General features: G+C 40.9%; 1 protein-coding gene across 1 annotated transcript in view; it reads left to right on the top strand.

Annotated features, from left to right (window-relative positions):
- The window catches only part of LOC126199544 (protein O-mannosyl-transferase TMTC1-like), a 648,409-nt gene that overhangs the window by 406,079 nt on the left and 218,838 nt on the right, over window positions 1-23,492 (top strand). Inside the window, exon 6 of the mRNA XM_049936465.1 lies at window positions 20,175-20,306. Within this exon, the coding sequence (XP_049792422.1) occupies window positions 20,175-20,306 (132 nt within the window). The remainder of the gene's footprint in view (window positions 1-20,174; window positions 20,307-23,492) is intronic.

Below are 23,492 nucleotides of genomic sequence, written 5' to 3'. Positions count from 1 at the left end.
TAGATATACATTCATTCCAATAACTGCATTGCATAGCAGGATGAACTGGATTTTTTTGGATTCAGAACAGCAGTTGTAAAACTTTTCGCATAATTTCGTAAGTGGAAATTGATAATCACATTATATTTAGAGACTTGTCTTATTATCTGGACATATTTTGTGATGAAGTGAGAACCAACCTTAGCTCGTAGTAGACTGGCCTCCGTATTCGGAATTATAGGTCATCAGCAACATTAGGAAAAAGTATTTATTATTCTGGAGAAGAGGATAGGTGCATTATTGCATTATTCTTTCGTGACCAAGCTATGTCCTCATGTCTTCTACCACCTGTGCGGAATGTAGTAAATGCAGCAGAACCTGCAACCATGCAGCTGATCTGTTATGATGACTTACGTTGTTGAGTCATAACGTTATCGTCTCAACAACCCCGGGACTGAATATCCCCTGATGGCGTAGACAGCACGTGTCATAAGTCCATAACTGGAGTAGCAACAAGTGGAGAATCATTCCAGTAGGAAGCTCTTTTACCATGCGACGGCAAAATGTCCAGTTCTCATGGTTGTAGAGTGCACGTAATTCGAGTTTATAGATCATAACTAAATTATTTGTCGTTAATTGTTAAAATTAAATATGGCAGTTAATACACCAAAGGCGCTAACGTGCATATTTATAGAGATTAGTGGCATTTGTAGCGCAATAAATTATTGTCTGAATATTTAAGCGACAACAGAATAGAGAAATTCCAAAATGGGGGAAATCCACAGAAATAAATCACTTTGACAATAGGCTAATTGTTAAGGCACGGTCAAGCAGGACGGTTATTTGTGTGATACTGTTGTGATCGTCTATAGAAAATGGCTGAAAGAAGATAGAAACAGTAATAGTCGACTAGGGCGCTCGAAGCCCAAGCTTCAACAGACAACGTGAAGGCTTGCTCGCTCTGTAAAGTAGGGTAGGAGACAATCGGTGGGAGATCTGACGACGGGGTACAATGCCAGAGAACACCGTTCAGCGTACATTCCTGAATACTGGGCTCAAAGAAAGACGGCCACCACGTCTTCACACGTACACCCAATGACATCGTCATTTACGATAGCATCTGACACGGTATCATGAAAATTGGACCATGTATCAATGGAAATTTTTCAGCCTGTCCGACAACCACGTTTCTTGGAACACCAGTTCGATGATTCATCTACGTGACATCTACATCTACATGATTACTTTGCTATTCTCAATAAAGTGCCTGGCAGAGGTTTCAATGAACTACCTTTAAGCTGTCCCTCTACCGTTCCACTCTCGAACGGTGCGCGGGAAAAACGAGCACTTGAATTTTTCTGTGCGAGCCCAGATTTCTCTTATTTTATCATGATGATCATTTCTCCTTAAGTACGTAGATGCCAACAAAATGTTTTCGCAATCGGAGGAGAAAACTGGTGATTGAAATTTCATGAGAAGATTCCGTCGCAACGGAAAACGCCTTTGTTTTAATGATTGCCACTTCAGTACACGTATGATTGTGTCCGGACACGCAATATTCTACTCGACTAGATATTCAAACATGAAACGTGCAACTGGTGCAGACCAGTGGCTACATTATTATTTTACAGGGGATATTTACCTGTTCTTAAGGTATGTGTGATAGGCACTATGACTGCGGGGGACCACATCATTATTGTGGACCACCTGTATCCTTTTCTGTTTGAAGTTTTTACCGACGGTGTTAGTATTTTCCAGTAGGATTACTATCCATGTCACATGATCAGAGTCGTGCTGCAGTGATCTGAGAAGCATGACCAAGAATTCTCGTTGATGTTTTTCCATCTTATTTGCCTGATGTGAACCCGAAGGAACACATCTGAGATCCTCTCGGGAACCAGCTCCACGGCACAGACCGACGGACTGCAATTTACGGGAATAGCTTAAGTTGCGTGGAGACATCTTGTGGAATATCATAAACCTAACAAGGACTTGTCGATCAACACCACACAGACCAGGTACTCTTTTCTTTTTTTGCTTGAGCCACCAGACTGGTTTGATGCATACTGCGACGAATTTCTCTCCTTCGCTAATTTCTTCATCCAATAGTAGTATTTTCACCTTCCTTCCTAAATTTGTTGAATGTATTCCACTCTCTATCAGTCTCTATATTTTTTACCCTTTACAATTTCTTCTAGTACCACGAAAATTGTTCCATCGATCCTTAACACATGTCGTATCATCCTTCCCTTGTCTTAGTCAGTGTTTACCAAATATTCCTTTCTTCACTGGTTCTGTAGAGAACCTCCTCATTCCTTATCTTACCGGTCCAACTGATCATCAACATTCGTCTGTAACACACGCCACAAGCGCCTCTATTCTCTTCTATTCCGGTTTTCCCACTGTCCACGTTTCAGTACCGTACAATTCCGTGTGACAGACGTAAATGCTAAAACTTTCTGCGTGAAATTGCGATTGACATCAATACATTAATTCTCTTGACCAGGAAAACTCTTTTTGTCCGTGTTGTTCAACTTTAAATGTCCTTTATTTGAATGTGCAGTGTCCGTTCCTTCGAAAGAATGGACACCACGTAGATCTAGCAGCTGTGAAACATTATATGTAGACTGAAGTGGTATCACTGCTATCGGCTGCAGCGGGACGTCAAACAGAATCAGCGGAGACGATGAAAATGTCTACCGAACCGGAATTTGAGCCCTGGAGCTCCTGCCTATTAGGCAGGTGCGGTACCCACTGTGCCATCCGGTACACAATGTTATCGTCGCCGCTGATTCTGCCTGATGCCCAGCTGCAGCTGATAACAGTGATCACCTTTCAATTTACATCTTATATGTCCTTCTTGCTTCCTCCGTCATCGGATATTTTCCTTCAACGGCTGCGCAAATCCTTAATTCGTCTAACTCGTGACCACTACTTCTGTTTTTAGTTTTTCGCTGTCATTTCTGCTTCTTCTAGTTGCGTTTGTCTTTTCCTGGTTGATTTCCAGTCCATATTCTGTACCCCTTAGGCTGTTCATTCCATTCAACACATACTTCTTCTCCACCTTCACTGAGGACAGCAATGTCATCAGCGAATCTTATCACTGACGTCCTTTTACCCTGAATTTTAATTGCTCTCTGGAACTTTTCTTTATTTCCAACATTGCTTCTTCGATATACTCGTACATATTGAAGAGTAGGGGTAAAAGACTGAATCCCTGTCATGTATCCTTTTTAAACCGAGCACTTCGGTCTTTTTGCTCTGCCTTGATTCTTGGGCATAACGAACGTCACCCATCTTTGCCTGTAGTTTACTCGCATTTTTCTCAAAATTTCGAACATCTTGCACCATATCGCAATGTCGAAAGCTACTTGTAGATTGACAAATCCTACGAGCGTATCTTGATTTTCTTAATCTTGCTTCCATTATCAAGCGTAACGACGGAACTATATCTTCAGCAGCAGTACCAATCCTAAAGCGAAACAGATAGTCATGCAACAGATCATTAGTTTTCTATTCTATTTTTTCGCCTATACTCGAGACAACTGAACATATCGGAAACGAGTCATCTAATGAAAAATATGTTGTAAACGATAGTTAACATTAGTAAAGGGGCATCTGACTGTGCTACAACTGAGTTTATCCGAATCACATCTCGCGCATGGGGAAAGGGGTCAAATTTGTTCTTTCAAATGGTAACTCCTCCATTTTTACTGCATATTCGAACTGTACGTCCTTTTTCCTCACCAATCGGGTGCTTGATTTCAATGAGTCCTCATGTCTGTCACCATAAACGTAATTAACAAGGAATGCTCAAAACATCGACGTAGCACTTCGATACATTTATTAATTCTTTCATGGACTGAATGTACACAATGTAAATCCATGGTGAATTACTATTATGAAGGGAGGCAACGGGACTCATCGAAATAAAGCACCCGAATGGTTAGAATCAAGGGGACTAATTGACATTAAGCATCCCAATGGATACAGAAAACTATTACATCCACGCTAAACGTAGTTCCAGACATTGAAACGGCTACCAATATTGTGCTCTGCGATCACAGTAAATTTCGAACATAAATATGAACCGATTGAACAGAAAAGTTTACATCACAAATGAAACGCAAAATCTCATGCGTCGCTTCTTAACTGCATGATCAGGCACACTTGAGATTCGCCGATTACAGCGCCATCTACTACGAGTAGAAAACAATGGATTGAGTAAACCATATATTCTTTTGACGTAGAATCCGAATACTGGAAAAAATGAAGGAAGCGGGGGGGTTCAATTAGAAAAAAACAAAGTTGACCCCGCCCACGTGGGAGGGTTGTTATTAAGTGACCAGTTGTAGCACAGACAGATGTCCTTACTACTACATATATTTTTTTTTGGTGCTTCGTTTGGGAGATATTCAGTTGCCTCAAATTAAAACAAACACCCTGTTTATTGTTATTATTGGCAGCTTCGATGTATGGAATGTTAAGCTGATTGTACGAAGGTTTATGCCCTGGCTGTCTTCAGACTGCGTGTATGATATTTTTCCTAAAGTCTGATGGCACATCGCCAGTTTCAGAGATTCTACGCAGAAAACTGAATAGTCTTTTGGTTGCCATTTTCCCCAATGATTTTGAAAATTCAGGCGTAATGTTATCTATTCCTTCTCCTTTATTTGATTTCACGTCTGCGAAAACTCTTATTTTAATACTAGATCCGCTATGACTTCCTTATCGACTCTAGTTCCCTCTTTTATCATTTCATCAGACAGTTCCTCCTCTTCATAGGAACCTTCAGTGTACTCTTTGCATCCATACGCTCTTTCCTCTGCGTCTACAGTGGAATTCCCGTTGCAATCTTAATGTCAACAACCTTCCGTTTCATTTCACCTAAGGCTGTTTTGAATTTTCTTAATGCTGAGTCAGTCCTTCCGACGATCATCTTTTTTTTGATTTGTTCACATTTTTCCTTTGCCATTTCCTCTTGACTGCCCTGAAGTGCCTGTTTATTTAATTCATACGTGAATTATATTCTTGAATTTCCCTGAACATTTTTGTACTTCCTTTTTTCATCTATCAATTGAATATTTCTTCTGTTAACCAATATTTCTTCGTAGTTACCTTCCTTATACCTATGACTGACTGCCCGACATTTGTTACTGCTCATTTTAGGGATGTACAGTCCTCTTCAAGTGAACTGCCTACTGTGATATTTCTTACTGCAGTATTCAAATTCTTTGCGACCTTAAAACGAGTCTCATCATTTCTTATACTTCAGTATCCCACTAACTTCCACTCTGATTCTTCCAAACGATTCTCTTAAATTTCAGTCTACTCTTCATCACTATTAAATTGTGATATGAGTCTACATCTGCGCATGGGTGCGCTTTTCAGTCCTATATTTGACTTCAGTAATCATTCTGGAATCTTCCCGTGAGTCTCGGTATTTCCCAAAGCAAAAGGTCTCTACATGAACAACAAATCAAACCAAATCAAATCACATCTTTCCCAAATAAACTTCCGTCTCTCGTGATTCTATTAACATCTGAAACTTACCGCAGAAATCAAATAGTCTTCCTTCTCTCTCATGCCTAGCTGCAGGCCCATTTGTCCCGTAACACTTTCTTCTAGTCCATCCCCTACAACCGTGTTTCAATCCCCCGTGTTTACTAAATTTTCCTCGCCCTTTACATAATGAATTACCACCAAAACAATATTTTAATATACCCTCTCTATCTCTTCATCCTCCGCTTGCGGCGTCGGCATGTACACCTGATACTTCGCTGTCTGCTTTGGTTTGCTGTAGCATCTGATGACAACAATCCTACCACTGAAATGCTCACTGCAGCTCACTCTCTGTTGTATTTTCCTATTCATAAGGAATGCTGCTCCCGTTATACCATTTTCTGGTGATGTTGATATTACCCAATATTCTTTGGAGCAGAAATCCGTACCTTATTTCCATTTCACTTCACTGACGCCACTATATCGTTGCTGTACTGCGTTCAGATATGGACTAGCACTCTGTTAAGCAAATGGTCAAAATTTTTAGTTTATCGGAATAAGTTAAGCGCTTTTGCAGTTCATAGTGATAAAGTTACTATGTTCCTACACACAGTCGAGGTTACCTCCTAACGGTAGTAGTTTAGAAGAATGTGACTGACAATGGGTTGCACTTAAAAACGTTTTCACACGCTGTTGCACGCCAAACACAACAATTCCGAGACGATAGACGACTGGGATAAATAGCTCAGAGGAGGGTAAGAAGTGACATGAGGTGATTTCGATATCAATAGAGGAGCTCCGAAAGCTGAATTGGATTCAGTGGGTCAAGGAAACCCAATATAATAGTTAGTGGTCAAGTTGAGGATTCGTTTAGATTTTTTCAGTACCATAGAGTGATAACGTGAAGTGGTAATAAACGTTACGAACACAAACTTAGCAGCAGGGATAGCGAAATGTAAGAGATTGACTGAGATGACTCTGGAAAGTTCCGTGCACTTTCAAAAGCAAACAGTAAAGCAAACAGCACACGAAATACAGTGACATTGCTCCAGCGCTTCGATTCCTTATCAAGGAAGCTCGACAGATGATATTCACAGAATTCAGAGATATCGCAATGTTGTTATTATTGATTGTTTATTTGTTGTAGGCCTTTTGCCTCTACCATCTTCCATACACACGTTTACATAAAACACACACTCAAAATATAAACAGTAATCCAGGAGATGAACAGCTCGTACGGCAGCAACGATTGAATACATCAAAGTTTTACATTAGTAATAGAATAATTGTTAAGATATCATAAGCATTACAATCATAATTTTCTATTCATTGACGTAAATTTTTTTAACGTATATAGGTACTTTTCTTATCATGAGTATACCTTATGTTTATGAATTACTTTTGTTTCGATATTTTATGACATGTCGTTGATGGGAATTACTCCTGCTTCCAAAAGATTGCAGTTGTACATGCGGAGAGGTACATTTATCCGCAACAGATTCTTCAGTAGTTCTCCTTGCTGAATCTTCATCAGGACGCAAGCAAATAGACGGTGGTTCACATCAGCAACTGCTTCATGTCCGCACTTAGAGTGAGGTGTCCCATACAAAAATCGTTCGAAACTTTAGGAATGACTTGGAAAATTACCGTGGTCCAGCCCATATGAAAATGAGCGGACACTGATCTTTAGGGTAATTAGTTGTCACAGAACGAAAACACTTACAGAACCGTAGTCGAGACAGACTGTACGGTAGCTGTTCTGCTTCAATCTTATGACTCGTTTACGAATCACCACAGAAAGCTCAGAGAGATTAAGTAGCTTATCAAAGCATTTTTAATGAAACAATGCAGTTATTCGCTAATATTGCCACATAGTAGCCTCCGCCGTGCACTAAACTTTGATTTGCAATGTACATACATTTAGATATAGAAATCAGGCTTCGTTGGGCCACTAAATATACATTTAGATACAAATATCAGGCTTCGTTGGGCTACCACGTTTGATCACGTAATGGCACTGTTCAGTAGAGTGCTTTGTTCATGCGGCTGCTGTCTGATTCCTAGAAATCTCTGATTAAGAGGGTGAATAGGAGATAAATCAAATCTCTTTTTTTCTTTTTTACAATGTCTGCCAGCACAATCCCCGATATCGAGCATTGCATGGTCACGTTAAAGGAAAATCAGTCAGCTGAAAGAAGCTCGCGTTTTGCAGTCTTCTACATCACACAGGTGCCGACCAAATTCGCTGTCAGAAGCAACACGCAGTACCCATGTTATCCAAAAACTACGAGCACTCTGCGCTATTCCGAATACATAATCTGTTGCTAAGTTGCTTGCACCTCAACTCATTATTTCTTAGTTTTTAGGAAAAACATTTTCTCCTTTATGCTTTATTTGTTCTTCGAGTAAAAAATTTTGGTACTAGGAAGCGTATATGGAAAACGTACTCTGGCACGTTATTTAAAAATCGGACAATAAAACTATACACTAGCATTATCCTTTGCTGTAGCTGTAGACTATGTATTATGATGAAAATAAGTGATCTTATCAATTATGGTTATATTCGTTGTTTTCTCGATGAAAGCTGACGATTTTCCGTTGTAAACAACATCTTACTGTGGCTTTACAGACATTTTGTTTATATATTTTTATTTATCAAGTTCATCCTAGTCTGACTGAATAACTCGTCTCAAAAAAAGTACTTAAATGTTTTATTCATTCACTTAGGTGTAAGTACTTTACCCAGACGTAACTGAACTATATAAATAATCGGTTAAAATTGTTTTATAGACTTTAATACAATCCAGTTTCTACCGTTTGTTTGTACTCGTAGCACATTTGTACTGTCGCTGTGATAGAAAGTGAACAACAACGGAACCGTGGGACTGCTACGGTCGCCGGTTCGAATCCTCTCTCGGGCATGGATGTGTGTGATGTCCTTAGGTTAGTTAGGTTTAAGTAGTTCTACGTTCTAGGGGACTGATGACCTCAGAAGTTAAGTCCCATAGTGTTCAGAGCCATTTGAACCATTTTGAGCATACAACGGACGATAATCAATAATAGTTATTATTACAGTTATCTTTAAAAAATGTTTGCGACATCCAGGCAGTGTTGGCATATCTGACACGGACTTCCTGTCTGGATTTATATGCATTTGGTCCTTACCAACTGAAGGTAAAAATTTTATTTCCTCAATTGATTTACATATTCCTGAAATGATAGGGAGCTAGGATCTGCGAATGGTAAGGTGCTGAGCAAAATGAAAATAATCCTTTAAACATATTTACTTACTACAGGGGCCAAAGATAAGCAGTAATTTTTTACCACAGACGGCAAATTTGATGTAACCAATTACGCACCTTTTAGCTCACGGGAAAGCCGCAAATAAAAATAACCAAATTATAGTTTCAGTAATTTTACAGAGAATTACTTCTGCAGTAAGAAGAAATAAACTTTTTGCACTTTATAAATACTAGAAAATTGCCCCAGAGAACAAGATTAAATGGAAGCCCTCTTACAATAGGTTAAATATTTGCGCGAACTTGTCCTTATTGTCGGGATGCTGATCCACGTTAAGAACATCAGCCGAAAAACGGCCAAAAGTATAAACCAAATCAACTTACTGTGATCCTGTAAAAGCACAGGGGTTTCTCGCACACCCCGATTGACAGCTTACCGCACGTAAGAAATGGTGCTCATCGCTATTCATGTATCAGGCGAGGAGGAGTAAGGACGGATACACGTATGTGGACACGTCTACCAACCAAGACGGGATACAGCCCCAGTCGATGACCCGCTACTGCACAGGCAGAGGGAAGCAGCGACTCTCCAGCAGGTGTCGGTACGGTCCTCAAAGTAAACACCCGTCATACAGGAGTGCTGAGTAGAACTCCACAACTAGATAACTTGGGCCACGATCGAGTGAGACTTCTTCGGACACAGTCAACACCCAGCAGATGGATCTCTATTGTGAGCAAGGGCGTAAATTTCCACTCGAGACGCTGAAGGGGTGTCACCTACGGAGACGCCAGAGAAACCGTAGGTAGGTAACGAAACCCAAAACGTTGCGAAAGGTAAGGTATCAATATAAGCGCAAGCACAGCTCAATTTCATTACGCTTTCCTGATCAAAGATTAGCAAGAAGAGTGAATAATTCATTTGTTTCGGGCTGTACTCATTTACTTTTGATGCCACCAATCGACCACACAGATGATGTTTGTTCTCATCTACATCTATCAAGAACTACATAACACCAAAGTACTTTCTCTCAGATCTGCAAGTCTAAAAACCAGTTAATTTCATAAGTGTCACTGATTTCGATTAGTTTCGTTTTCAGTTAAGATTTCAAATGCAACTGAAAATAAACTGTTGGAAGCCTTGAACTCTCATATGAGCTTAATATGCATATTGAACATACTATGTAAAAAAAATTATATAGAGAACATAAAACCACGTATTTGACATGAACATGGAGAAAGAGGGCAACACATTGCACACCGTCTGAAGACAAGTATCCCCTATCGTACGGCGGCGAGTTAGTAATAAGAAATAAGAAATAATGTTCGCCGTCTTTTACGAGAGCCTGAAAACTATTTCTGTGGTCATCCAGAAAGCGATGGAGAACATACTGACCGTAGTTTCCAGTCTGCAAGTCCTTATTCTTCTTTTGTTCACTGAAAGACATGTTTCTACTGTTTGCTCATCGGGATCAGGAACTACAATTATAAATAAAAGTTTTTTGTTCCAATTGATTCAATTATATTTAAGAAAAGTTCACACGCGAAACATAGTAATTTTACTGGTAATAATAGTAATAACAATAATAATAATAATGTCTAACATAAACAGCATTGTGAGCAATTCAGAGACGCCTCTACGGTAAGTTCCCATTAAATGGTCTTTCGCTCTGGCTTTTATATGATCAAAGTTACTTGCTCGCCACAAAAGTGGAAAATAATATCACCACTTGCTGCGCAATTTCGGTAACGTTACGGGTGGCGCACAAAAGGCTACTTCCGAGCAATCTAAACGATCCAGGACGGTGTACAGTCCGCGAGAGTTCACTTCCTATTTGTACCGAGAACATGCGTTTAGTTGCAGCCTGGCTGTGACGTCATTCAAGGCAGCGCTTAAGCAGACGTTTGACTGGCTCCGACAGACTGATGGCACGAAGTGAAGTTTGCCACTGCCTCTCAGGCTTTGTTCATACGAGTATATGGGCGCAGCGGACGGCCGATGGGAACACCTATCGTCATCCTCTGTATGCCCCGTTACCAGGCTGTAAATGAGCATTTTCTCCGACACATATTATTTTATAACTCTATCATGAATCAAATTAGAATCTTCGTAATTTTGTATAAATGTCTTTAAATTGTCTACAATCACTGAAAAAGCTTTAGCATGCCTGTATTTAAACTGTGCCGTCTAAAATTTTGAGAACGGAAATGACAGTAGACCATGACCTCTGAACGGCATCTTTAAGAGACCTCGTATTCCCTGGCATTAGCATCAAAGTCCCTGCTCCCCCCCCCCCCCCCCCCTCTGACTCATGGACCTTGGTGTTGGTGGGAAGGCTTGCGTGCCTCAGCGATACAGATATCCATACCGTAGGTGCTACCACAACGGAGGGGTATCTGCTGAGAGGCCAGACAAACGTGTGGTTCCTGAAGAGGGGCAGAAGCCTTTTCAGTAGTTGCAGGGGCAACAGTCTGGATGATTGCCTGATCTGGCCTTGTAACACTAACCAAAACGGCCTGGCTGTGCTGGTACTGCGAACAACTGAAAGCAAAGGGAAACTACAGCCGTAATTTTTTCGGAGGGCATGCAGATTTACAGTATGGTTAAATGATGATGGCGTCTTCTTAGGTAAAATATTCCAGAGGTAAAATAGTTCCCCATTCGGATCTCCGGGCGGAGTCTACTCAGGGGGACGTTGTTATTAGGAGAAAGAAAACTGGCGTTCTACTGGTCGGAGCGTGGAATGTTAGATCCCTTAATTAAGGAGGTAGGTTAGAAAATTTAAAACGGGAAATGGACAGGTTAAAGTTAGATTTAATGGAAATTAGTGAAGTTCGGCGGCAGGAGGAACAAGACTTCTGGTCAGGTGAATACAGGGTTATAAATACAAAACCAAATAGGGGTAATGCAGGAGTAGGTTTAATAATGAATAAAAGAATAGGAATGCGGGTAAGCTACTATAAACAGCATAGTGAACGCATTATTGTGGCCAGGATAGATACGAAGCCCATGCCTGCCACAGTAGTACAAGTTTATATGAAAACTAGCTACGCAGATGGCGAAGAGATTGATGAATTGTATGATAAGATAAAAGAAATTATCCAGACAGTGAAGGAAGACGAAAATTTAACAGTCATGGATGACTGGAATTCGATAGTGGGTTAAGGAAGAGAAGGAAAGGTAGTAGGTGAATATGGAATGGGGGTAAGTAATGAAAGAGGAAGCCGTCTGATGGAATTTTGCACAGAGCACAACTTAATCATAGCTAACACTCGGTTCAAGAAACATGAAAGAAGGCTGTACACATGAAAGAGCCTGGAGATACTGGAACGCTTCATATAGATTATATAATGATAAGGCAGAGATTTAGGAACCAAGTTTTAAATTGTAAGACATTTCCAGGGGCAGATGTGGACTCTGACCACAATCTATTGGTTATGAACTGTAGATTAAAACTGAAGAGACTTCAAAAATGTGGGAATTTAAGGATATGGGACCTTGATAAACTGACTAAACCAGAGGTTGTATAGAGAGATTACAGAGAGTGTCAGGGAGAACATTAGGAAACTATTGACAAGAATGGGGGAAGAAATACAGTAGAAGAAGAATGGGTAGCTTTGAGACATGAAATAGTGAAGGCAGCAGTGATCAAGTAGGTAAAAAGACGAGGGCTAATAGGAATCCTTGTTAACAGAAGAGATATTGAATTAAATTGATAAAAAGAGAAAATACAAAAATGCAGTAAATGAAGCAGGCAAAAAGGAATACAAACATCAAAAAAATGACGTCGACAGGAAATGCAAAATGGCTAAGCAGGAATGGCTAGAGAACAAATGTAAGGATTTAGAGGCGTATATCACTAGGGGTAAGATAGATACAGCCTACAGGAAAATTAAAGAGACCTTTGGAGAAAAGAAAATCACTTGCATGAATATCAAGAACTCAGATGCAGAACCAGCTTTCCCCAGGCTCACATGTTGGATTGCAAGTGAAAAACCATTTAACGTATTTGCTAAATTTCTTCACTTGAAACCAATGCCTCTCTTTAGCGTCACCCAGAGGGTCTACCTTAATTGGGACCTAAGCCGACCTCAACTTGAAGATTAGTTTGAACACTGCAGAGTTTTACTCTCAAGCACTAACTGGAAAATTTATGATCCTGTTACCTCCAAAAGCTTGAACTGACTTAATCAGCTACTTTACAAATGCATACAGTTTAACGTTTACTCCAAACAACGGAGTGTCTTCACATTATTCATATTATAAAATGATTACCAGCTATGATACTAGCAGTAAGTAACAGGAAAATACTAGGAATGACTACCGACTGACGCCAAATCTTATTGGTGGTCACAGTAACGTACCTCACTTGAGATGGGAGCCACTTCCCCAAGAACTGGGATAGTGACCAGTTCAGCTACAATGGACAGTCTACTTGCAGCAACTCCGAAACTCGAACACATGTCTCCTACCCACTTCGTAGATGATCCGACCATAACGCCGGCCTGGGACAGTGAATTTGCGCAACTTCAGCAATCACCGGAGCACGCTTCCCTCCCCAATTCAAATTCCAATTCGTGCCTCAGCCCACTTTGTATTCCCTCTAAACTCGAACAGGATTCGTCGCTCCAGTCTGCATAAATGCATCATAATTGTTTGAGACTTGAAAATTTCTCTGGAACCGTGTGGTTTCAATTTATTAAAGCACATGTGCCTGGGTTTGAGGGATGATCCCTCGTTTCGTTCGACACTGAGGTACTGTTCCTATACAGTTGGGGAGCCATTACAATGCTGTTCGAGCTTACGGAGAATAGCAAGTGGGCTGAGGCATGAATGCGAATTTGGATTGAGGAGGGGGGCGTAGTGGTAAGCCCATTTGCCTAGAGAGCATCGATTTTGGTACAAATATTATTCGTCGCTTTGGTCTGCATATATACATCATAGATCTATGAGACCTGCGTAGGTCGTTGAAATCATATAGTTCCGTTTCATTACTTCAGTATATTACCCACCTCTGTAATCTCGGCGGGCCGCGGTGGCCATGCAGTTCTAGGCACTTCAGTCCGGAACCGCGTGACTGCTACGGTCGCAGGTTCGAATCCTGCCTCGGGCATGGATGTGTGTGCTGTCCTTAGGTTAGTTAGGTTTAAGTAGTTCTAAGTTCTAGGTGATTGATGACCTTAGATGTTAAGTCCCAAAGTGCTCAGAGCCATTTGAACCATTTCTGTAATCTCGAATCCCTGGTTTCTGGTAGAATGACGAAAAAGACACTCATTTGTTTGTCAGCCGTTATCAGGTGATAAAATTAAAGATAGATATAACATTTTGTAACAGGTGATTACAAGAGGATCTTTTTTAGTTTTGAGAAAATGAGTTAGAACGTCTAGCACCGTTGCCTTTTTGGATGGCTACACGGCGCCTTTAACTAGCCGTGATACATCTGTGAACAACACTGAGAATTTTCCCTGGTAGAAGACAGGCAGATGCTGTGTTGTTTTCCACATGCCTTCAAAAAGTTGTAATGATTTTATTTACACTCGTCCATATAGGTGTGTAACACACTTTCATTGTAACTTAAGGCGCACAAAATGCAGACCCTGTTCGGAATGTATATAATTCAACAAGATTAGAAGGGGCTAATAATTAGTCTCTAGCTTCAGTATGTTCCAACTATATGTTCTAAATATTAAAATATGTGGAGAGAGCCACAATTAATTACACTGTATTTAACGTGTATGCCTGTCTTATATGTCACCAGCACAATATTACTCTCAAGAAAATCCATGCATTTGTGATTCTTCTGCTTGAGTTGCTACAGATGCATTTGTAATAAGACTGGAAAAGAAGTTAGTTGTATTTATACAGTCAAAAAAATTTGTTAGCTACTAAACTATATTTCTGAGCCTTTTGTAACGGAAGTTGCTACTATGAACGTGACGTATTTCACTTAGGGAGATATTGTCCTCCAGTATCCGTGTATTCTCGCTCTCTGGTGTCCGCTCTCGCACTCCATGATGCCTTGCGTCATTGACTTGGGTGTTGCCCCTTCCCTCTTTGAACACTATTGGAATAATTTACAATCGGTATGTTGGCCATAATATTTCTTCCACTTTCTCTGGTCCAGGGACCAGATAAATATCTGCTTCTGACTCTGCATTTAAGGAATATTTAAAATGTCCGTAAATACAAAGTTTATATGACTTTCTTTAATTATAAATGGTGGGTGGGGGGGGTTGGGGGGTAGGGGGGTGTCCCACAGAACGGGGGGTGTTGGTGAATCGCGCAATCGTTCAACCTAATAAATATTTAGGACAAATACTTAGTTACAAAGTGTCATACCATAGAAAAGAGTATGTTGATGCTATAGACAATCTAGTAAATCATAATATGAAGAATTCCATTTCGATTTTCGATGTTCTAAGAAGGGTGTACTAAATGGGTCTATTGCGGAAAAACTGAATGTTGTTCAGTTTTGTAATATTTCACTGCGCTGCGTATCCATTGCCACTCGAGGCCTTTCCAAATCGTGAGAGATGCTCTTTACGTAAGTACTTCAGAAAATTACCGTGGAGTAGCTTCTGAGACTATAGTCCCTGATTCGTAAGTCTAAAGTCCAAAAGCAGAACACGTGTGTGTAGAAAGTCGATTTTCAATAACTTGTTGGCAACTCTTAGTAGCTTAGCTGCTTATGGAATGTGGTTTAAGAATAGCCTAGAAGATTTATTTGTGGCCAATAGCGAGGATGGAAATAAATGATGTATTAAGCAGGAAAAATGCCATTTAACTTGAGATTAATGTTATCTATGATGCTGCACTAACTTAGAGGAATAGCACTGTTTTCCTGCATTTTTGGCTTCAGAAGAATTTGTGCAGTATAATATTGTGCATTTATTATATTGTGATATATTTTTATTACTTTGTAAATGGCAATAAGTTTAAAATTTTTGAGTTATTCCGCTTTCTTCAGGAACTGTTCAATAAGGGCGTGTATAAGGCGCTTCAGTATGTCTATACTTAAGTAAAAATGTTTTGCACTTTTCTATTTCTCTGAAACCTTCCATATTCTCGAGAACATAGCTGAAGGTTTAGAGGGCAGATTTGGAAGTGGTTGCCATTAACACCCTCCTGTGAGTGAGAAGACAGCTATCTGTGGTCTGGAATGCTATTCACCCGCTCTTGGTAGCCTGAGGGAGAAATTACTATAGTAAAATTCTAGCACACATATTCGAAAGACGAGTAACCCAAATTCCTACCCAGAAGTTACAAAATGATTCACCTTTCTTTTGAAATTAGGTTTTCACTCAAGACACCAACCACAATACGTCACAAATGTAACTTTCTTGAAGCTCAGCTAGGTTTCTTTCTTGTCCTATGCATATGTCGTACCTGTGGGAGAATCACACGCACTGTATGTTATCGTTTAAGGACTCCCCATTAACTCTCAGTGACACTCAAAGCTGGACCACAACTGAAAATTAGTAATAGGGATCTTCCAATAACACATGAATATTGTGTCTGATGTATGATTGTCCCTTAACACTGGTTGATTATGTCTTGCAGTGTACTTATGGATCATTTTGTCATAATATTGACAAATTAGTGAACGAAATATATTGAGACAGCCCATCGCTCAGACGTAAGCTAGCGAATCGCACTGCTGGAAGCAGCTTTCTAAACGTGTTCCACAAAGTGAATACGAACTTCTCTCTCATGAAATGAAGAGTAGACCGAGATTTAACTGTATATGTAGAAGTACTGTGTAATTAATAGATACGTCTGTTACATATTGATGACAGACCTCTAAGCTTACGAAGGTTTCAAATTCCTTTTATACCGTGAATTACATGTTTCACTGCTCTTAAGTTGTTAAAGTTTATCTACAAGTGTCAGTCAAAAGGTACTGTAATCAAAATTAGAAGCGCCCCATTTTTCTCGTCAGTGTGCGAAAATACGATCTCAGTTATGCGCAATGTAATATTTGGTGAACATTTTGGTTATTGTACGCGGTACTGCGCATAACTGAGACTATATGGCTTTATTATGAGTGAATGCCGCTATACAATGTGAAGTTCATTTCAGTCAATGCTCACATAAATCCTTCAGTAGCTAAATCGGTTTCTACTAATCATTTTCAATATCTCATATAAAGGGCAATTCAAAAGTCATGTCCCATAGGGAATAGTCTACATTGGTAATTCAATAGTATTGGCCCATGCGAAAAATTCATATTCATTATATACAGGGACGATCATTCGAAGCAAGGCCCTAAAATGCATACTACCGAGGATCACTGCTTCATCTTCGATGCTGCGCCAGAAATGTCTAAACTCTTTGCTTTCCAGAAGCATGGGCTAAAAAATACACACCTTAATAATTATGAATACTTCTTTAGTAAGATTGTTGCCTTTCACGGAAGCGATGATCAACAACTCATAAGCATCCATTTACGAAAATTAATTTGAAATTTTAGCGTAGATGGTCTCTCTCATCAGTCTGTAAAAGATAAAGCTTATTAATCGGTGTATCTATTCACACATTGTCTGTAGCTATGGAATTATTTTGGGCGGAGGGGAGAAGGGGGATGGTGGGTGGCCTCAAGCATTGACAACTTCCACAAACTGCAGAAAATACCCATTACAACGACAACTAAAAGCAGTAACCAAGCTCCCTGTAAAGATTTTATTAAACGGCTGTGGATTCAAACTGCACCATTTGAGAAAATCAACAAATCCGTTATGCACTTCAAAAAGATCATCAGCATAATATCAGAAACAGCAACCCTCTTCGTCATGAGACAATATCGAGACTAAACTTACATTTACCATGAATAAGCGAACGAGAAAAAAACCGCATTTTTTACGAGGGGATAAGATTGTAGAATCAATTTTTCCGTGTGATTAAGGCGATAGCTAAACTGTAAGTATTTAAAAAGTCAGTTAAGGTATACCTCTTAAGCAATTTATATCGCAAAGTCAGAGTTTACTTATATAACAAAGTATGGAACAATAAAAATTAACATCATTTAATAATAAAAACGGTCGTTCTACAGCAAACGCTAACAGGTTAATGAATTTTGCTGTAAAATCCTATGCCCAGGACGTAATGGGGGAACTCTTCCTTTTTCTCGAGCTTGAATTCTCTTTTGTGAAGAAAAAATTCAGCTCTTAACAAAGGGGTCGAGGGTACACACTTCATGCCATCCCAAAACAAACCGTACCAAAATTAAAAACGTCACATGGTAACTGAGACCTACATTATATTACTGTATGCATGAATTACTTAATTTTTTTTAGAAATTGTTTCCTTTTTCACTTAATATGACCTCTGGTATCTTTTTGTAAATGATCTGTGAATGAATAAACAACCAAGTAACTGAGAAGCACACGTACATAACTCGGCAGGAGCCCCCTAACATGCCAAAACCAATACTACATAACATTGCGATGCACGGTTTTAAAAAGGTAACGGAATGTTATTATTACGCACGCATACACACACACACACACACACACACACACACACACACACACACTGTTACTTAAACGCTTCTTCTGCCACTCCATGATGTCGCGAGCGCTACATCCGTCACCACAAATGTCACCGTGTGTTATCCTTCTCTTGTTAACGACCGCGCTCTCGGTGGCTTGAGTGGTTGGCAGGGGATTCCTTTGTATCTAAACTAATTTAAGATTTCTTTGTTGATCTTGGCCTTGTCCTCTATATGCATTGCTATTGATTTTACGGTATTTTTATGTATGATTTCCCTTTCGCTTTTGTTATAATTAGGAAACAATGCTTTTTCTTTAAAATTATCACCATTTCGCAGCGAAAACTTACGCATTCACAAACTTGGCTTCTGTTCTTTAACACCACCTCATCCCCACTGCTTCTGTGGCCTACTTACCATGTACACTAAGGTGACAAAAAGTCATCGGATACCAATATACACAGGTACAGGTGGCGTTAGTAACGCTTACACCAGGTATAAAAAGACAGTACATTGGCAGAGCTGTTAGTTGTAAACAGGTGATTCATATGAAAACATTTTCTACATGATTATTCCAGCATGACGTGTGTTAACAGGCTTTGAATGCGGAATCGTAGTTGAAGCTAGACGCATGGGACATTCTATTTCTAAATCGTTGGCCAGTTCAGTATTCCGCGATCCACAGCGTCAAGAGTGTGCCGAGAATACCATACTTCAGACATTACTCTCACCAAGAACAACGCGATGGCCGACTGCGTTCACTTAACGAGCGAGACCAGCGGCGTTTGCGTAGATTCGTCATTTGCTAACAGAAAAGCAATACTACGTGATATAATCGCAGAAATCAATGTGGGATGTACGACGGACGTATCCGTAAGGAGAGCGCGGCGAAATTTGGCATTAATGGACTACGACAGCAAACGACCAAAGCGAGTGTCTTTGCGAATAGCACGACACCTCCTGGGCTAGTGACCATATCGGTTGTAGGCTAGGCTACTAGAAAACCATGGCCTCGTCAGATGAGTCTAGATTTAAGTTGATCCCGTTGAAGCAATGGACCCTAGTTGTCAACAAGGTATTGTACAAGCTGGTGTGGGCTCCATAATGGTGTGCACTGTGTCTGTTTGGGGCGGGTCGGTGTGGCCGAGCGGTTCTAGGCGCTACAGTCTGGAACCGCGCGACCACTACGGTCGCAGGTTCGAATCCTGCCTCGTGCATGGATGTGTATGATGTCCTTAGGTTAGTTAGGTTTAAGTAGTTCTAAGTTCCGGGGAACTGGTGACCTCAGATGTTAAGTCCCATAGTGTTCAGAGCCATTTGAACCATTTGTGTCTGTTTTACATGTACTGGGTCCTCTGATCCACCTGAACCGATCGTTGACACGAAATGGTCATGTTCGGCTACCTGGAGACCATTTTTAGCCATTCGTGGACTTCATGTTCCCAAACAACGAAGCATTTTTTATGGATGACAATGCCCCATGTCAGTGGGTCACAGTTGTTCGCGATCGGTTTGAAGAATATTCTGGATAAGTCGAGCGAATGATTTGGGCAACCAGATCGCCCGATATAAATCCCACTGAAAATTATTGGACATAACCGAGAGGTCAGTTCAAGCACAGAATCCTGCACCGACAACACTTTCGCAATTATTGTTGGCTTTAGAGGTAATAGCATGGCTCAGTATTTCTGCAGACTGCGAATGACTTGTTGAGTCCACGTCACATGAAGCTGCTGCACTACCCCAGGAAATAGAGGTCCGACCGACATTATGAGGTATCCCACGGCTTTTGTCATCTCAGTGTACAAGGCAAGACTCTCGCACATCAGAGATTTCTACTGCTGGAGTGAGCGTGCCAGAGAATGAGCTACAGCGTCACTGGTCTGTTCCCGAAATTGAGCTCCAAAGAGCTCCAAAAGCAACGCACTCCCCCCTGTGAGCAGCGAGTGAGGCGTGGTATTTGCCCTAGGCGTGAGCAGCCGCGCCTGTGGACCAGCGTGCTGCTGGCTGCGCTGTCCATGCTGGCCAAGGAGACGGGCGTGGCCGCCCTGCTCGTCAACCTGCTGTTCGACGCCTACCGCTCCTGGAGCTCCCTCAAGAAGTAAGTACCCCGACAATCTTCAAAGTCTCTAGAGCACTAGCATTGTCCCGTGAAACGTAAAATTTTGTAGTAGCATTCTTGAGAACGTTTGCTTTGACTAATTTCTCTTACACTCAACCAGCAATCCTTGAGTTTTTTATAGCCATCCTCAATAGTCATTTTTAATAGTTGTGCAAACTTCTTCATGTACACTTCATTGTCAATTATAATATGCGTCGTATATATTAATGAAAGACTTTAGTGAATATAAAATGCCTCATGATGCACTCGAAAGTTTCTTTCAAATGGAGACGTTTCGACTCCTCTGCGGGGTTTATCTTCAGGACTTCTCTGGTGTCCCGAGTAATCTGAACTCCATCGAACATCAATGTTCCGTCCATAAGCAGAACGCTTTATTTCTTCAGGGTAACATACGTTGACCTTCCACATGTTTTGTTAATGCCCTGGAACCGGAGGCTCCTGAAGAAGATGCCGACAGAGGGGTGTGAAACGTCGATAGCTAAAGAAGAAATATTTAGAAAGTAACATGACGCGGCCTAATAACCTATACAATTTTACCACCAGAGACCAATGTTACTGAGATCGGACGACTTAAATAAAGTGTTTTATTATTTGTTTCCTGTTTTGGCTTTAACCGTCTACAGAAGCGGTTATTGTCCATAAAATCGATGTGAAGAAAGCAATTCAGCTCAGGTTAGGTATTGCTAGTGCACCTCATTATTGTACATACCTTTTCTCAGAAAGCTAATCGAATCTGAAGAAGGATTGAGTACAATTGGGTAACTAAGCTATTTTGACCAAGGAGTTTACTACAAATAATCCTTCCATATCCCACAAGACATTATGTCAATCATTATTTTCACCGTTTGAAATTTCAGCTGGACCTGGTAAATGTGTCATGGCCCTTGTAGGGTGTAATAGCGTTTATAACACCCTTTCATCTGAAGAGGTTTTCTTCCTTTTATTTGATAATCAATTTAACTTCCAATAATCATCTTCCGGTACGATTACGCAACAAACGAAAGAGTACATGATAATGGTCGGTCGTGTACCATGATTATAAATTATTAGAAATAATATCTACATACAACGTGAAAACACTACGACATGAGTACAATAAAATCGTTGTAGAGCAACATAACTATGTTAACAAATAATAAATATTATAATATATGGTCTAGATTGTCAGAGTCATAACGGAACACATGATGAAAAAGGTTAAAGATTCTGTCTGAGCGGTGTCAGCATCGGCACACTGTATTTGCAGCTACGGCACAAGCAACGGCAAAAGATTTGCTGCTGAGGTGCCTCTGTCTGCATACACAGTTTACTAACGCATGTATCACTTTTAGGAAGAAACAGTTATGCAAAGGGGTTTAACAAATTAACCGTTAGTGAAGAGTTCAGTAAAAAACTGAATTGCCCAATAAAGCTGACCTATATGATGGCGATCAAAGGCTGGTATAGAAGATACATTTAGTCTTAGAGCGTGCTAGTCTGAGTTCCCAAGAGTCACAATAAGAGTTGTCCCATTTGAATATGTGCAGTATATGAGGCTCAGTTATTCCGACTGGGAGTAACGTTTGGCATCACTGTACACACAATAGCCACGCGGTCTGTTACAAGCAGGCACGGTGCTAAAACGTAACCGCGCAGTTAACCGACTACACAAGTGTGATGATCACTGATGTAACTCTCATGGGCATGGCCTATAGGAGATTATACCACGATTTCGTGCCTGATAGGTTAACAGTGTCCCTGGTCGACCTTCAATAATAATTCAGAAATAATGTCCCCACACTTGTAAAATGCTGCATGTGATGACCATCACGTTTGATGATCGGACTTAACGTAGCGTACGCATTTCCGCAGAGGGAGATTTGCAGTCTGATAAGTGTCAAATCTCCGCTGATTTAAATGTGCGACATCGGAAATGCGTTATATCAGGATTCGACAGAAGCAAATGTATTCCATAGGCTTTGGTAGATACGAATTATTCGTGCCCCTTCGCCTTCGCTCCTGCCGCCACTCAGTGTACAATTATTGTACATTGCTTGACAATTTTAAAGGAACAATTGACACTTACTAAGGAACGTGGACGTGTTGAACACAAAAAGGCAGTGCAAGAACGCCTTCTATGCACTCGACAGTTCACGGAGTACGGTGTTTGGCTCAAGTTGTTGTGGAGCTGATTAGTGGGACATTCCGTGTGGTACGACAACATTTCTGCAAGACATCATTTTGAGTACATACGACCTTGGGAAAACTGCTGGATGGCTCGAAGCCGGTCGAACCGCTGGACGTCTCGAAGGCGGTCGAAGCGTCGCTGCTGTGGCCACTGTAACGGGTATGTCATAAAGTGTCACCTCGTGAATATAAAAGACTGTTGAAGGCGGAAATTCGATGCGAAAGCATGCCGATGGTCGTAGATGATCGATACGTAGACTTAGTGGCGAAAAGGAGAAGACGTCCAAGGTAGATCGCAGCACACCTTTCAGCCGCTACCGGTACATGTTTCTATGCCAGAACAAATTTTTGAGGATTAAATCAGGCTGGTTTGCGTGGTCGGAAACCTGCTACAGGTACCCCTCTTCCACAACGCCATCGTCGAGAAAGAGTTCGTTGGTGTAGGGAGCATGTCGGTTGGGGCCACCAACAGTGGAACAGTGGTCCAATGTGTTCTCCGACGAGCCTCATTCACACTGTGGAAAGTTATTTTGGCCAGTAATTTGTGTGGCCAGAGAGGGGAAGTTACACACAACAGAAAGCTCATGAAAGTCATCGGTCTAAGCGTTATCGTGTGATCAGGAATTATGCACAACGGCAAAAGATCGCTGCATACCTCAGAGTGAGGCGTCGTCACAACACAGCGAGATTGCAGTGAAATCATTCTGAATCATTTTCCTCTGCTTAGGGTTGCGGTACGTCCCGAATTTCTGTTTGTGAACAACAATGCCCGCTCTCAAAGCACCGCTGAGTTGTCGGACGCACTGGAAAGTGAAAATATTGAATGAATGGAACGGCATGTATACTTCCCGGGACTAAACCCTACGGAGCATGTCTGGGATGCTCTTGGCAGACCTCTTTCTCAACGAATTCCCCCTCCATGAACAGTGCAAGAACTGAAAATTGTCTTATGAGGGCCGTGGGACAACATCCCCCAAGGACATCATCACAGTTTAGTAG

Source organism: Schistocerca nitens, chromosome 8 (assembly GCF_023898315.1).
Source record: "Schistocerca nitens isolate TAMUIC-IGC-003100 chromosome 8, iqSchNite1.1, whole genome shotgun sequence".
NCBI lineage: Eukaryota > Metazoa > Arthropoda > Insecta > Orthoptera > Acrididae > Schistocerca > Schistocerca nitens.
This window is presented reverse-complemented; position numbering and strand designations above follow the sequence as displayed.